This window comes from Motacilla alba, chromosome 1, assembly GCF_015832195.1.
Source record: "Motacilla alba alba isolate MOTALB_02 chromosome 1, Motacilla_alba_V1.0_pri, whole genome shotgun sequence".
Classification (NCBI taxonomy): Eukaryota; Metazoa; Chordata; class Aves; order Passeriformes; family Motacillidae; genus Motacilla; species Motacilla alba.
In genome coordinates this window covers 51181340-51195318 of record NC_052016.1, presented here as the reverse complement: position 1 = coordinate 51195318, position 13979 = coordinate 51181340, and the positions used below count along the sequence as shown (strand labels likewise).

Genomic DNA, 13979 nt, shown 5'->3' with positions numbered 1-13979 from the left:
AGCCTGGGGAATGACAGGATGGAAAGCAGCACCACCTGGGAGGTCCTGGTCTGTGGCAGGTTGAACATAAGCCAGCAGTGCCCTGGCAGCCAGGAGGACCAACCCTGGCCTGAGGGGCATCAGGCACAGCACGGCCAGCTGGGCAAGGGAGGGGATTGTCCTGCTCTGCTCTGCTCTGGGGTGGCCTCACCTCCAGTGCTGGGGGCAGTTCTGGGTGCCACCATATAAGACAGATACAAAGCTGTTAGAGAGTGCCCAAAGGAGGGCAATGGAGACGGTGAAGGGACTGGAGAAGCCATTTGTGGAACGGCTGAGGTCACTTGGTGTGTTCAGCCTGAAAGAGTCTGAGGGGAAACCTCACTGCAGCCTGCAGCTTCCTTGACAGGGGAAGAGGAGGGGCAGGCACTGATCTGTGCTCTGTGGTGGGCAGTGACAGACCCGAGGAAACTGACGTGCAGCTCAGTCAGGGGAAGTTTAAGTTGGGTTTTGAGGAAAGGCTCTTTCACACCAGAGGGTGTTTGGGCACTGGAACAGGCGCCCCAGGGAGTGGCCACAGCACCAGCCTGGCAGAGTTTAAGAAACATTTGGACAACGCTCTGAGGCACACGGTGTGATTCTTGGGGATGGTCTTGTGCAGGATCTGGACATTGACGATCCCTGTGGCTCCCTTCCAACTCAGGATATTCTACGATTCTATAACCCTGTCATGAGGCGAGTGCGTCGCGACGGACGCCGGCGAGAACAGAGGAGCTGAGGGACCGACTCGGCTCCGGGGAGGTGCCTGCCGTGCCCCCGTGTCCCACGTGCCCAGCTGTCCCCGCTGTCCCCGCCGCGCCCCGCAGCCCCGTCAAGAGGAGCCACAGCCGACCGCCCCCACAGCGCCATTTCCCGGGACGCCGTTCACGACAGTGTCGCGGCGGGGCTGCCGTACGGCCGCTGCGCGGCTTCCGGCGGCTGTGCGGATGGCGTCCGGGCCGGAGAGCGAGCGGAGCCGGGAGCAGCGGGAACGGGAGGCACTGCTGGCACAGGTGGGGTGGCCGGCCCGGCCCAGCCTTGCCCCGGGGCTGCTCAGCACCCCACCGTTCCCCAGGCTTGGCGCTGGGTGCTCTGCGGGGTCGGTGCTCTCCTGAAGCTGCCCTGGCCGCGGCAGCCGGAGGCGGGTTCGCCGTGGGGAGAGCCCCTTCTGTGCCCGGGGGAGCTGGGCCGCCGCACCGGCAGTGGCAGGACGCAGTCTGGAATTTCTGCGTGACAGCCACCTGATTTCGTGCGTTTTGCCACTTGTGGTATTGATCCTCTTGGTGTTTCGCTTAGTATGTATTTCTGTGCTTACACCTTTGGAAAGAGCCGGAGTCTTTACATTGTCGCTTCAGATTTTTTTATACATTGGTAAGATGACACCACCCTCACTCCCCGGCCTTCTCTAGACTGAGCAGGCCCAGGTCTCAGCCTTTCCTTAAATGAGACATAAAAGGTGATTCCATCTCCTTGTGGCCTGTCTTTCCTAAAGAGCCTGCATCCCTCCATTGCAGCATTCTGGTCATGGAGTGGTAATAACTTGAAGTTGTGTGCGTGTGTTGGGAAGTGGGAGCCTGATTTCGTAGGACCAATTACTTGCCTGGTGATATGTTGCTGTACTGTAAGACAAGGATTAGGAGGCTCTCACTCACAGGTGCTTTGGTAGAGCTGCTGTGACGACTTGGAGACCCGTGATAATCCTGATGCATTTTGTTCAAAACCTGCCTGGTTTTGGTATTTGTGGTGATTCTTGTTGTCACTTATAGGTAGAGTGAATGCTGAAGTCACAAATGGCACATCACTTAAGTGACGTGGCTTGTTTTGAGGTTTAAGGGGGGATAACCACAGAAGTGTAAGAGAGAAAGACAAAGTTTGGAAAGAGAATGAGGTTGTGATGATGGGCTTTTGACAAAAGGAAGGCCAGGGTAAGCAGCAGCCAAATCTTCCTGGGCAAAGATAGTGTCAGAAAAAAAGTAGTGGGAAAATGGCCTGGACAGCCTGATGCTTACACAACAGTGATGCCTTTTCTTAAGGCAAAGCAGAAAGAGAGAGGATTTTATGTAATATATCATGTGGGCATGTCCTTTGTACAGTTATGGAACCATTTCTTGGCAATAAAAGTTCCCTTCAGTGATTTCCCCCCTTTTGACAAGCAGTTGAAGGGAAATTTGTTTAACTTAGTAATAGTGAATCACACTACCCTGCAAAAGTTTGTTGATGTTGTTAAGATGTCTGTTGCTTTACTCGAACTGCTCCTTTGCTCAGCTGAACCTCTTGGATGTTCAGAAAATACACTTAACAGCAAGCAAAGCTTATGTAGGGCACTATTACGCTACTTCACCTTTCCTTCTCAGCTGGTGCCCTTGTACAGCTGCCTGGGCCAATGCCACTGGCTTAGAATCCTAGAACAGCCCTGGCTGGAAAGACCTTGAAAAATCACTTGGTCCAACCCCCTGTGGGAAAGGGAGCCTAGGTGAGATTATTTAGTCCTCTGTTCAATCATGTCTTGAAAACCCCAGTGATGGGGTTAAGGAAACTCTCCTGGCTGACCATTCAGGAAGCACAGTCCCCCATCCAGGATGCACTCCCAGCACCCGAGGCTGTCACTGCTGGCACTGAACCCCTTTGTGGAGGGCAGCTCCAGTGAGCCAGTGTGTGCTCTGCTTGATTCCCTATACACAACACTCACAGTCGGTCAGACAAGTTTCCCTTACCAGCTTGACCCCAGGTTTTCCATGGAAGAGTCAGAGACATCTGGATCCTTACAACAATTTAATTAATCATGGCGCAAAACACAAAGCCAGCTTGAGCTGGGTGCCTCCAAGGAGGGACCCCGAACAACGGAATCCCTGAGGTTTTATACCCTTGCAGTCTAAGTGTGCCACAGTCTGGGCTCATGCTGCTGAGTCCCTGGCTCCTGCAGTGTCTCTGAGTGCCTGCTCTCCTGGCTGGCCCCTGAGGTCTCTGCTGTGCAGAGGGGCAGCAACAATTCATGGCCTTTTGCCCGGGGAACAGGTTGTCTTTGGCACAGTTCCAGTAGTTGCTAGAAAGTTTGGTATCTTGAGCAGGGGGGCTACACTTCTCACTCCGCTGTTAGGATATGTCTCAAGAGTTCTTTGATGATACTGTAGCTTCACAGGTCCTAACTCTTAGTGTTAATATATTCTTGTAAGTTTAGATTCTGCTCATCAGCCTTGCTGAAGAATATTGGAGAAAGTAGTTTGGAGTTTTTAGAATGAAACCAAATCTGATATTTTTTCTTATTGCTAAGCTGTAGTGTATTAAAAGGTATATATGTAGGATCTTTGTTGAATTCTGTAATTTTCTTTGACTTGAACAAGAAACATCTTTGTATTGTTCAGCATATTTTTAAAATGCCATGAATACAAATTACTCCTACATGAACATCTTTAAAATGCATCCGTAATATTTGTGAGATACTAAAGAAAACCCAGTGCACAGCCCTAATTTTCTGGAGTAAGGCAAACACTCAAAGCAGTGCGCAAACAACAAAGGAGTGCGCTCAGTGTTGGCTTTTGCCATTCAAAACTAACAGCTGGGGAGTAAACAGCTCTATAAAGATGCTACATCATTGCTTAGACAAAAGCTGATCAAGTGTTAGAACTACTGTGAGATGAATAAAGAACAAAGGAAGTGTTTGCACAGACATGTTACCCATTTCTGTGTACTTACAAGTTGCTTATGCAGCCCTGGTCCCAGCATCTCAAGAAGAGCCAAACAACCTTGGAGAAGGTGGGAAGAAAGGTGCAGACATGATCATGGTGCAGACTGGCCAAGGACTCTGGAGGTTTTGAGACAAGGAAAGATAGGCTGAAAATGAAGTTAATACAAGAGAGTTCTGTAAAATTGTTAAGTGGTATGGAGAAGGGAATAGAAAGTGCTGTCTGCACACTGTCTATTCTTTCACTGAACACTGCACCTGCTGTTCTTTCAGGTTAAGGACTAGGTTGTATTAAGGATTTTGCAGGTAGCCAGCTTAAAGCAGACAAAAGAAGTGAACTTTCAGATGATGCACAGAGAAATTCTAGAGTCTCTTTTATAGCATGTTGCAAATACTGGCACTGCACTTTATCCAGACAAGAACAGCCTAAAATGTAAAGTATATGTTGGAAGCTGTTGTTGAAAAGTTGTTGAGCCTCAGATTGCTGGAGGATGCAGGAATATTTTGGAGATGGTTCACTTTGAACTTAAACCTGGATACATGTCAGCTTCCCTGGGCATTGCTGGACATTTTTTAATTGGGTTACTAGCTTAGATTCTCAGTTCTGACAATGTCAGAGCACTGATTAATCCAGTACAGGTAAATAGAATGGAGTATAATTTGTGAAATACTCGCCACTATGATTCTTCAAGTCCATTTTTCATGGAGTGTAGGAATGGATCTGGAGACAATGATGTTGTTTTCTACAGAAGTTAACCATTAGAGGCTTAGTCCCTATATGGCTGATGAGAAACCTCCCCAGTGTGACTTTCCAGCTTCTTACTGAAAGTGACAATATAGAGTCTGTCTTACATTTCTACCTTGTTGTGTTTTCACTTCCAAGCAACCTAAAGCTAAGTCAGGTTCTCTTATTTTCAAAGATTCTGTTGGTTGTATTAGGGTAATACTGAAACATACATTAATGATCAAATGGTTTTTGTTGCTGTTGCTTGTGGAATTGCTGTGTTCATCATCTTATGAATGTCCTTGAACTATTTATTCCTTGCAGTAAGAACAAAAAGCTGAAATAAGGAGAGGACATATTGAAGTTTGGGAGTTCCCCCCCCACCCCCTTTTCTATACCAAAGTTTTGGAATGTGTTAGCAGAAGTGTATTGTAAGCATTTTATCCTGTACAAGTACATGTGGGCCAAAGGAAGCTGTAGATTCCTTTGTTACTTATTTGGCTGATAGGGAAATTTAGGAATGAAAGTTTTTTTGGTTTTTTTAACTCATTTAATGTTTCCTCTTCCCATTTATGGACTAAATAACATAATATAGCTATGTAAAAGGCCAATATTTTTAAGACTTCTCCTGTAGATACTCTATTATTTCTGTGAAAAGTCAATTTAGCATTTTATAATGTGAAAGCGTGAGGATGTCATAGTTACCATGTCAATACTCTGCTGTCTGCTTTTCAGAAATGGACTTGTTGCTGCCTGTGTGAGAGCAGATTAATGTCCTAAGTGTATTGACTTTCTCTGCTTTACTTTGATTATGGCTGGACTGCCTGCTGCAGTGCAACAGCCAGGCGGTTCAGGGAGGGGATTGTCCCGCTCTGCTCTGCACTGGGGCGGCCTCACCTCCAGTGCTGGGGGCAGTTCTGGGTGCCACCATATAAAAAAGACATTAAACTGTGGGAGAGTGTCCAAAGGATGGCCACAAATACAGTGAAGGGCTTAGAGGTTGCAGGCATATGAGGATTGACTGAGGTCACTTGGCTGGTTCGGTGTAGGGGAGAGGAGACTGAGGGGAGATGTCATCATGGTCTGCTGCTTCCTTGTGAGGGGAACAGGAGGGGCAGGCACTGATCTCTGCTCTGTGGTGACCAGTGACAGGACCTGAGGGAATGGCCTGCAGTTGAGTCAGGGGAGGTTTAGGTTGGATATTTTGAAAATATTCTTTACCCAGAGGATGGCTGGGCACTGGAACAGGCTCCCCAGGGAAGAGGTCACAGCAACAGCACCAGCCGGGCAGAGTTCAAGAAGTGTTTGAACAATGCTCTCAAGCACATGGTGTGACTCTTGGGGTGTCCTTTGCAGGGGCAGGAGTTGGACATTGATGGTCCTTGTGGATCCCTTCTATGAACAGAACTGGGAGAAAACTATTGTGACACTTTTTCTCAATGGGTCGCAATAATTCTTGCTTAGAAAGGCAGCAAGAGATGATCACAGCTGGCTAATGCAGTCAAGACAGTTACTTGGTGATTGTAATCCTGGAATCCCTTTACTTTGGGAAAGTCACTTGGAAAGCTGTGCAGTCTTTGCTTCTGGTAATCTGAGAAATTTGCAGAAATAACTGTACTTTAGTAGATATGTTTCTGGAAAGATGAGATGTTCATCCAACTTACCTTAAGGAGCTTCTTGTTATGAAATATTGAACTTGTGCTTGTTTCAATGAACCAAAATGCCACACAATTAATTGATCGAGATTTCTCTTTTAAATCTTGGAAGTGTATTCTTTTATTTGTGTAGTCTGTCTTCCAAACTGCACTGATAAAACCCAGTGGCTGATAGTGTTTATGATAATGATCAGTAATCAAATAATGAAGTGTTTACATGCAAATCATTAGAAAGCTTCAGAAATAGCAACTTGTTTTGATGAGCGTGATAGTTCATGACACTGCTGTTTTGGTTTACAAGTTTACAGCAGGAAAAGAATCTGATGGGTGTTGTGGTAAGTGCAGAGATGTGTATTTTTCCTAGATATGAACACTTCTTATCAAGTCTTCAAATTTTGGATTATTCTTGCATCTGTTGTTTCATATATTATTTTTGTGTTTTAGGATTGCTCCTCTGTTACTTGGGGCTTTTTTCCATGGACTTTGAGTCTTTCACTCTTTGGCCTCTGAGGGTGTTGTGATTTGGCCATTTCTTGTGCAGAAAATCATGCCTTCTAATTTTTAAGCATTACTGACAGATCGGAAGTTGAGTGTAGATAAATAAGACCTTGGTCAAATAATGTGTATTATTGAAACAATGAAAATAAATTGATACCATAAAACAAGTTCATTGCACAAACAAGAAATTGTGTGTTTTGCTTTACTTATTTATATTTCTGAAAATTATTTATATTTCTGAAAAATTTGTTTTTAGGTTTGCAAGCCATTATTTTTGGAAACATCTTATTTGATGCTTTTGATTAGACTTCTCCCTTTAAATTTTTGGTTTACATTTTCTATTTTCTTTGGAAATACAACTTAAAGAAAAGCAAACAACAAGCAGTGTATAACAGTATCACTGAGTTCACAGTATTAGAGCTCTAAAGAAGCTGAGAAATCAGCAGGTTTTCCTGGTGAAGTATGATTAGGTGTTTCCTCCTAAAAGCCAAACAGTTGGCTTTTTGCAGTGATCAGTATTTGCTGAGGTGATGGGGTGCTTTGTTGTATTGCACTAAATAGTTAGTGCTTGGCAGAATTTTACATTGCAGTTTTCAGTGGAAAATTACAGAAATCTCTCCTTAGGCAGAAATTAGTAGCAAAACATGTCTCTGTTAGGGGTTATAGTTGCTCCTGTGCTGTAATAATAAGCACCTCCTTTTTGTTCTTTCCTTTTTAAATCCTTCATGAAGTGTTAAATCCCCAGCTCTATCTGCTGAAGGAAATAAGCACTTCAGCTCTTCAGTATGTGGTATTAGAAGAGTAATGGTGCTGAGAAATGAATACTGCATTTTCACAAAAGATTTTCGGATTTTTGTCAGAGCACTTCTGTGCATTTTTGCAAGCAACATCTTTGAACAGAGAGGTCATTTTTGAAGGTCAGTGATGAAGACAGATGTCACATTAAGAAGAAATACCTGTTTATGGTTTCCTAGCAGTAATAGCTTCTGTTGTGTCTGCATGTACCAGCAGAACCTCTGCTGCCTCCCAGATGTTTCTTACTGAAGGCTGACATCTCCTGTAGGCTGCTCTTTAAATCACATCTGACTTTTGATTATTGATCACAAGAAGCTTAAATGATTGAAGTGATAGTCGTTTCAGTGACCTTTCTTCTGTGCCTTTTGGCAGGTGAAAATGACAAGAGTGGTGACATTTCCTGTTGGCAAAGCTGTGTCTGGAGGAGGTGGTGATGCAGGCAGCTCTCTGACTCAGTTGCAAGTTCCCAAGTTGGGCTGGAAGCTAAGCTCTTTCTTGTGTTTCCACTGTTGTTCTCCTTGGGAAGTCTTTGTGGATGTAGCAATAATTGGAATATTGAGACTCGAAAAATAATCTAAGAATTCACCAAAATAAGTGTGTTATTCAGACAGAGAATTGGTAGAAAAGCATCAGAGCTACAAAGAAGGGTATGTTCAAGTTCCCTAGAGATAAGCACTCATGTAACCAGGGCTCTCTGTCCCTGAGCTTTGGGGTGATGGAATATAATGGAATGGTAATACCATGGCATAGCAGCCTTTCTGATACTTGATTATCAAAACAGTTAAAATAGTGGGGTAGTTTGTATGATAGCATGGGGGATGATCCTGAAATTAGAAAGAAAAGCTTATTGTAGATATTTTGAATGCCTTATGTTGGTGTCTGAAGGACTGGCTAGGTGTTAGATTTTTTGAACTTTTTTAACAGAAAGCTGCTGCTGAAAAGAAGTTTTTTCCACACTTCTTTTTCCTTAAGTGCATTTTTCCCCTTTGTTCCTTGAGCCTTGATGACCTTGCTAGAGTGGCAACTTGTAAGCTTGTTGTGCAGGAAGCTGCACCATCCTTTTGGTGGGGTTGATTTTGTGTCACAGTAGTCCTGGAAGTGCCTTTGCCTGAGACTGGAGTGTAGGACCAGGCCTGGGTGGGTAAGGTGGTGGGAACATGTCAGGGGCAGTGCAGAGAGGAGAGGTGTGGGATGGAGCCCTGCCCTTCAGTGGCAGGTGGCAGAACAGCAGCTTAGCTGGTGCTCTCTCTGTTGAATGTTTTTGTCATACTGTAATGATCTGATGTGCTGTAGATTTTCTTCTGATGGCTTGTGGAGGAAAAGGTTGTCCTTCTTCCTTTGGATGAAGAAGTTGACTATTGATTCATGGGGATTATCATTTAGAGAACTAGAGGTTGACCACAGTTATAGGTGGTGGAAAATTGCAAGGTGTTTGTAATGGTATGGAAAAGTTTCCCTGGACTTCACAAGAGCTGAAAGAGTAAATACAGTTGAGGTCAGGAAGGAGTGTTGGTCAGGGTTTCTGTGAGCTGGGGAGGGAATTTTTACCTCATCCCTCCATCCCTTCTGGACATCCTTGAGGGACTGCTGTGTAACAAGCTCCATTTATTGTATGACCTATAACATGGCAGTTGGCAGTGTCTTTGATCTTTTCTGCTTCTTCCTGGTGTGACATGATGTAATTTTTATAGCTTTTGGGTTTTGCATCTGCAGTGTATTACAGGCTGCTTTGGAGCAAATTTTATTCATTTAGTAGATCATGTTGTCAGCTTCTGGGTGGGCTGGCCTTAATGACCCACTTGATGGAAACCAGAAGGCACTTTCCTTGAACTTGGTTTCCTCCCACATTCAGATGGATCTGTGAAATTCAAACCCCTTTCGCCTACTTGTGGTAAAGTCTGTAAAATTTGGCTCTCTTCAACTATGGCAAACATTGCTGACATAGTGCAGTAGAATAATTACTGGTTTTGTAGCACTGTAACAACAGATCTTGCAGAGTGCCTTGCCAGCCTTAGACTTCACCTTTTTTGTTGCAAAGGAAACCATGAGCAGTTTTATTAGGGTATTGCAGAAGTGTGTAGTGCAGCATGACGCTTGTCCTTCTTTGACAGGTTGTTGCTCGTAATGTGTACATTCATGTGTACATGCACAGGCATTTGCATAATTAAAGCATTACTTTTGAAACAGAGGTATTTCAGAAATGTATAATCCCTATTTATGGAGAAAAAAATGAAAAATAGTGCTGTGGTGACCTAAAATGTACCTCATTTGTAAAGGGAGAAAGTATAAATTATTGGGTATTCCTGTGGTATTGTAAGTATTAATGAACCTTAATGTGAATTAAATGCTTGGGCTCCTCTGGGTTGACAGATGTGAGACTATTAGAGTTGGTCCTCATAAGTAGAATGGTAAATCTGACAGGATAATTAATTAGTTTTTCTTTCTTTTTTACATTTTATCTCATGCTAGTATGCCTGCAGCTTTTGAAAAGTAAAGTAGAATATGAAGGTAAGTTTTGAAGCTGATAAAGTAGTGTAGGCAGATTTTCCAGCTCAATTCTACTTGAAGTAATTGTGTGTGTGTGAGGGGAAAGTTTCATGAACAATATAAATTGAATATTATAATTTGAGACAGCTAGATTTTAGAGACAGAAAGATTTATAGGGTATTGCTGCTAACTTTCTAGTCTTATGTTAAAATGGTAATTTAGGTGAAATTACTACTTCTTTCATCTTTTTAGATGTCTAGGCAGTGTTCTTATTTTTTCTTTTTTCTTTTTTTTTATTTGATCTTGCATAGATATATTGTTAAGAATCTTCTATAGTTTGTATCCTTGTCTAGGAGACACAAACTTCCATCTGATGCTTTTGTTTCTGTCCTTCTCGTTTTAGCAGCCTGGTGGTCAATCTGCCACTACACATTCATCTTGCCCAATCCTATTTCATTTAGTATTCAGGAGACAGCAGTCTGTAGTCTGATGATGATTTCTGGTCAATCTGTGTTCTAAATGAGTATTTGTGTACTTCAGCCAAAACGATGATCCACCTCTTTCATTAGAATGATGTATCTCAATTACTTAAATACTTGCCCTCATTTATTCTGTTTATTTTTAGATCTAATAAAAAGTATAAAAGCTCAGTTTGTGCCTTACTTATTACATTACTTCATTTTATTGTAACTTTGTCAGTATGAGGGAAATAGTAATGTTATTTAAAATATACTTGTTATTATAGGAAATGATAAGAGGCTCAGTCTTCCATGAGAGGCAGAGAATATCTACGATGAAGAAATGTTGACAAGCTGATCTTGAGTGGCCTTTATTTGTGGCATTTATAGATTTATGGGCTGGAGGACTGCAAAAAGGGTGGAAGGGAGCTGTTGACTCCAGCTGCAGTTCTTTCTCAACCAAAAGTGAAATGGAATATGTAGAAAAGCCTGCCTTTTTTTTTCAATCTCCATCTTGGCAACTTGTTTTGTGTTGCTTGTGGAGTGAACAAACTTGGAGTCAGGGTTTGGTTGTTTTAATTCCATCTAGAACTGTATTCGGGTTCCCTTTATCTCTACTGTTTCATCTCTGTCCAGTTATAAGTTTAAATTTGGAGTTTGTGGCTTGTAGACATTTTGTGAGTTGCAAAGCTGAGGGTATCCTTCACTTGTCCAAAATGGTGGCATATTTAGTTACTTCGTTTTAGTCAGATGAGCATATTTTTAAGACGAAAGGGCCATCATTGTCTACATGGACTAGAAGAAAGTATATCAATCTGATATATTTCTGCATGAATTTTCAAGGGTGTTGTCCCAGATGTCGTAGGGTGACCAGGGTTGCCTCTCTGTATGATGGAGAAGTTGCAGGAAACACACCTGCATTTTTTTGAGTCCTGGGTGGTTTTAGTGATGCTGTGTTGTACTTAACAGCTATTTCACTCTCACTGAATTGTAGTCCTGCTTATTCTTTTGTTACTTTGTTTACTTGTAAACTAGAAAATGACTTGATGTTGGAATAGATGTCTAAATGTGTTCCTAACTCTATGCCTGCCTTTTTATTTTTAAGAGGTAGTACTCACCTTTGTAGACTGTCAGTTTCATTCTAGAGATGGAAGTCTCAGTCTTGGCCTCTTTTCAAGCTGATTTATGGTATTTTTTTTGTTTATTTTACAATGTTCCTTTGTTTAAAATCATGAAGTCTGGGTAGCAGCCTTGTGTTGCTTGCATTTAAGTGCATTAGAAAGTTTATCACATGGATAAACATGAATGAACTGCTAAGAAAGTAGGCAGTGAAAAGTTTAAAAGATTGTTTTGTTTGGGCACAGTTATGTAGTGGCCTTTTTTTTTATTTTTGAGTTCATTGTGTTGTGCCACTTTTAAAAACACAACAGCAATCCTATCTTGTGAGTTAGCACTTTAAAAAATCCCCTTTTAATCTTATTTTTTTAGCATGTATTTCTGTTCTTTTGAACCCTTATAGTGTATTTGTCATCTTCCTGCAAACATTGTTTTCTGTCAGGACAAAAGCTGCAGATTCTCTTCTTGGCTATATCAAAAAAGAGAAATTGCCTTGTGGTAGGGTGGTAACTGTCTTGTGCAATGCACAGGCTTGGATCTGGAGAACTAATAGGTGGCCCAGAGGAAAGACCTCAACTGTTGTCCGATCTCCTGAGACTTCTTTGTCTTAAATATTGTTCTTTCTTAAACTTGTATATGTTCTCTTGGCTTATGTTTGACAACACTTTTTGATAAAAGTTGGTGTTTAAGGATGAGAATTTCAAACTCTACCTTTCGTTTTTGTTTTGATTTTAGTTATTTTAAAAGAAGACCCTCAAATAAATAAAAACCCAAAAGCATGTTGAAAATCGCAAGACTTATCTAATACAAAATTAGGGTTGTAATAATATAAAATAACTTTCCTCCTAGGGTGATATATGGCATATATTTATGGGATAAAGTATTTACTAAAGACAAGTTATACTTAAGTAAACTTCCTTCTGAAGTCATGTTTATGCTGAGCATAACAGAGTGAACTTCAGAGGCTGAAAAAATAATTATTTTATTGTTGTGTCTTGTAAAAATCCTTTTTAGGAATTGAAACTCTTTGCAGTGATGGTTGTATTTTCAGAAGAAGGAGTAAAAGTATTTCTAGTTTTATCTCCCTAACTAGAATGGGAGGAACGTTCTGAAGCCTGAAATGCAATTCTCAACATTGTGTGTGGAAATGCTACTGAGCTCCACCTGATTATTTTTCTTCTCTGTTCATCTTAGGCCAAAATTAGTTACAAAAAGAAGGAGAGCTGCAAGCTGCTCAAGGATCTGCGAGGTGAAGATTCATGGATGCCTGCTGATGTGAATGAACGTGTGGAACCACTGGAAAAGGTGATGAAATTGTAAATAATTAAATTGGGTTGTTAACTTTACAGAGTGTTTGTATGAACAGAAGACTTGGTGGACTTTAAGACGATCTTTAAACGCATCCCAATTTCTGATTTCTTTATGCTTTGATAATAGCTTTTTTAAGGTAGACATTATCTTTTATTCACCAAGAGGAAAAATTCTGTCATTCAATTCCAGTTTTAATTCCTACCAAATGCAGAAAAGGAAGTGCTATCAGACAATAATAGTCCCATGGGAAGAAATCTGGAGTATTTAAGGCTTCATAGCAGTCTCATTTGTGTTCATTCACAGGAGAAGCCTTAATGGAGCCTGTGAATATCACATCCTTTTAATGTGCAGATATTTCAACAATGGAAAGATGTGTATTGATAATGTAATGATACCTGAAGAAATAGATTTGACCAAAATAAATGTAGTGTAGTAGTTAGTTGTAGTGCCTTAGTTCCAATGAAAAAGATACTGAGAGGGGGAAGAAAGATTGATCATGAATGTGAAGTATGCCCTCTCTGCCCCTACCACCCCAGCCCTTCCCCTACAGAAGAAGGAGAGGGTAGTAAAAATAAAAGATATTTATGTGTATTTCACCTTTTTTCAGTGAGGTTTGGTAAGTAGGTTTTGATTGGTTTTTTTTGTGTACGCATGATTTGGTTTACTGTGTCTCATTTACAAACATTTACGTGTAGGAACATTCTGTGCAGAAAAAGAAGAAAAAGGATAAGCATTCCAAAAAAGCTAAGAAGGAAAAGAAGAAAAGTAAGAAACAGAAATCTGAAAAGAAGGATGACTTACTTGATAGTTCTTCCGTAAGTAAGAAATTTTAAAATAGTTCAAATCACAGTCTCAAAACTTGAACCATTTTAGTCTCTGTGGGTACGCATGGTTAGTAAATTTTAAGTAATTTTATTACTTAAAAATAAGTAATTCATTCTTACCATTTTCTGTTGGGAAAAATTGCAACAAAATTTGTCAGTTTTCATGTACCGAGTATTTAGTCAATTTAAAATAGGCTGTTACATAAGTGCTCCTGAATTTTATGGTATTAAATTCACTCATTAGGAACTAAGGGATTTATAGATTCTGAGATAAAATGAAAAACAAAATCCTCATTCTGATATAGAGAGGAAAATTTCATAGAGACCCTGTAGTGTGTGGTATATGATAGAAAGATGTATCTAAAATTGGAAAGAATTTACTTTGATTTTAAGCACAAATTTTTTGATTTTAAG

At 41.3% G+C, this 13979-nt stretch overlaps 1 protein-coding gene across 2 annotated transcripts in view; it reads left to right on the top strand.

Annotated features, from left to right (window-relative positions):
• Nucleotides 1-499: 499 nt before the first annotated feature.
• CWF19L2 (CWF19 like cell cycle control factor 2) overlaps nt 500-13979 on the top strand; it is a 59038-nt gene continuing 45558 nt past the window's right edge. The window contains exons 1-3 of one of the 2 annotated variants that reach the window (XM_038137656.1): nt 500-1028; nt 12625-12735; nt 13437-13556. In XM_038137656.1, coding sequence (XP_037993584.1) covers nt 963-1028; nt 12625-12735; nt 13437-13556 — 297 coding nt within the window. In that variant the 5' untranslated portion in view covers nt 500-962. The remainder of the gene's footprint in view (nt 1029-12624; nt 12736-13436; nt 13557-13979) is intronic. The other variant, XM_038137645.1, reaches the window with a different exon arrangement.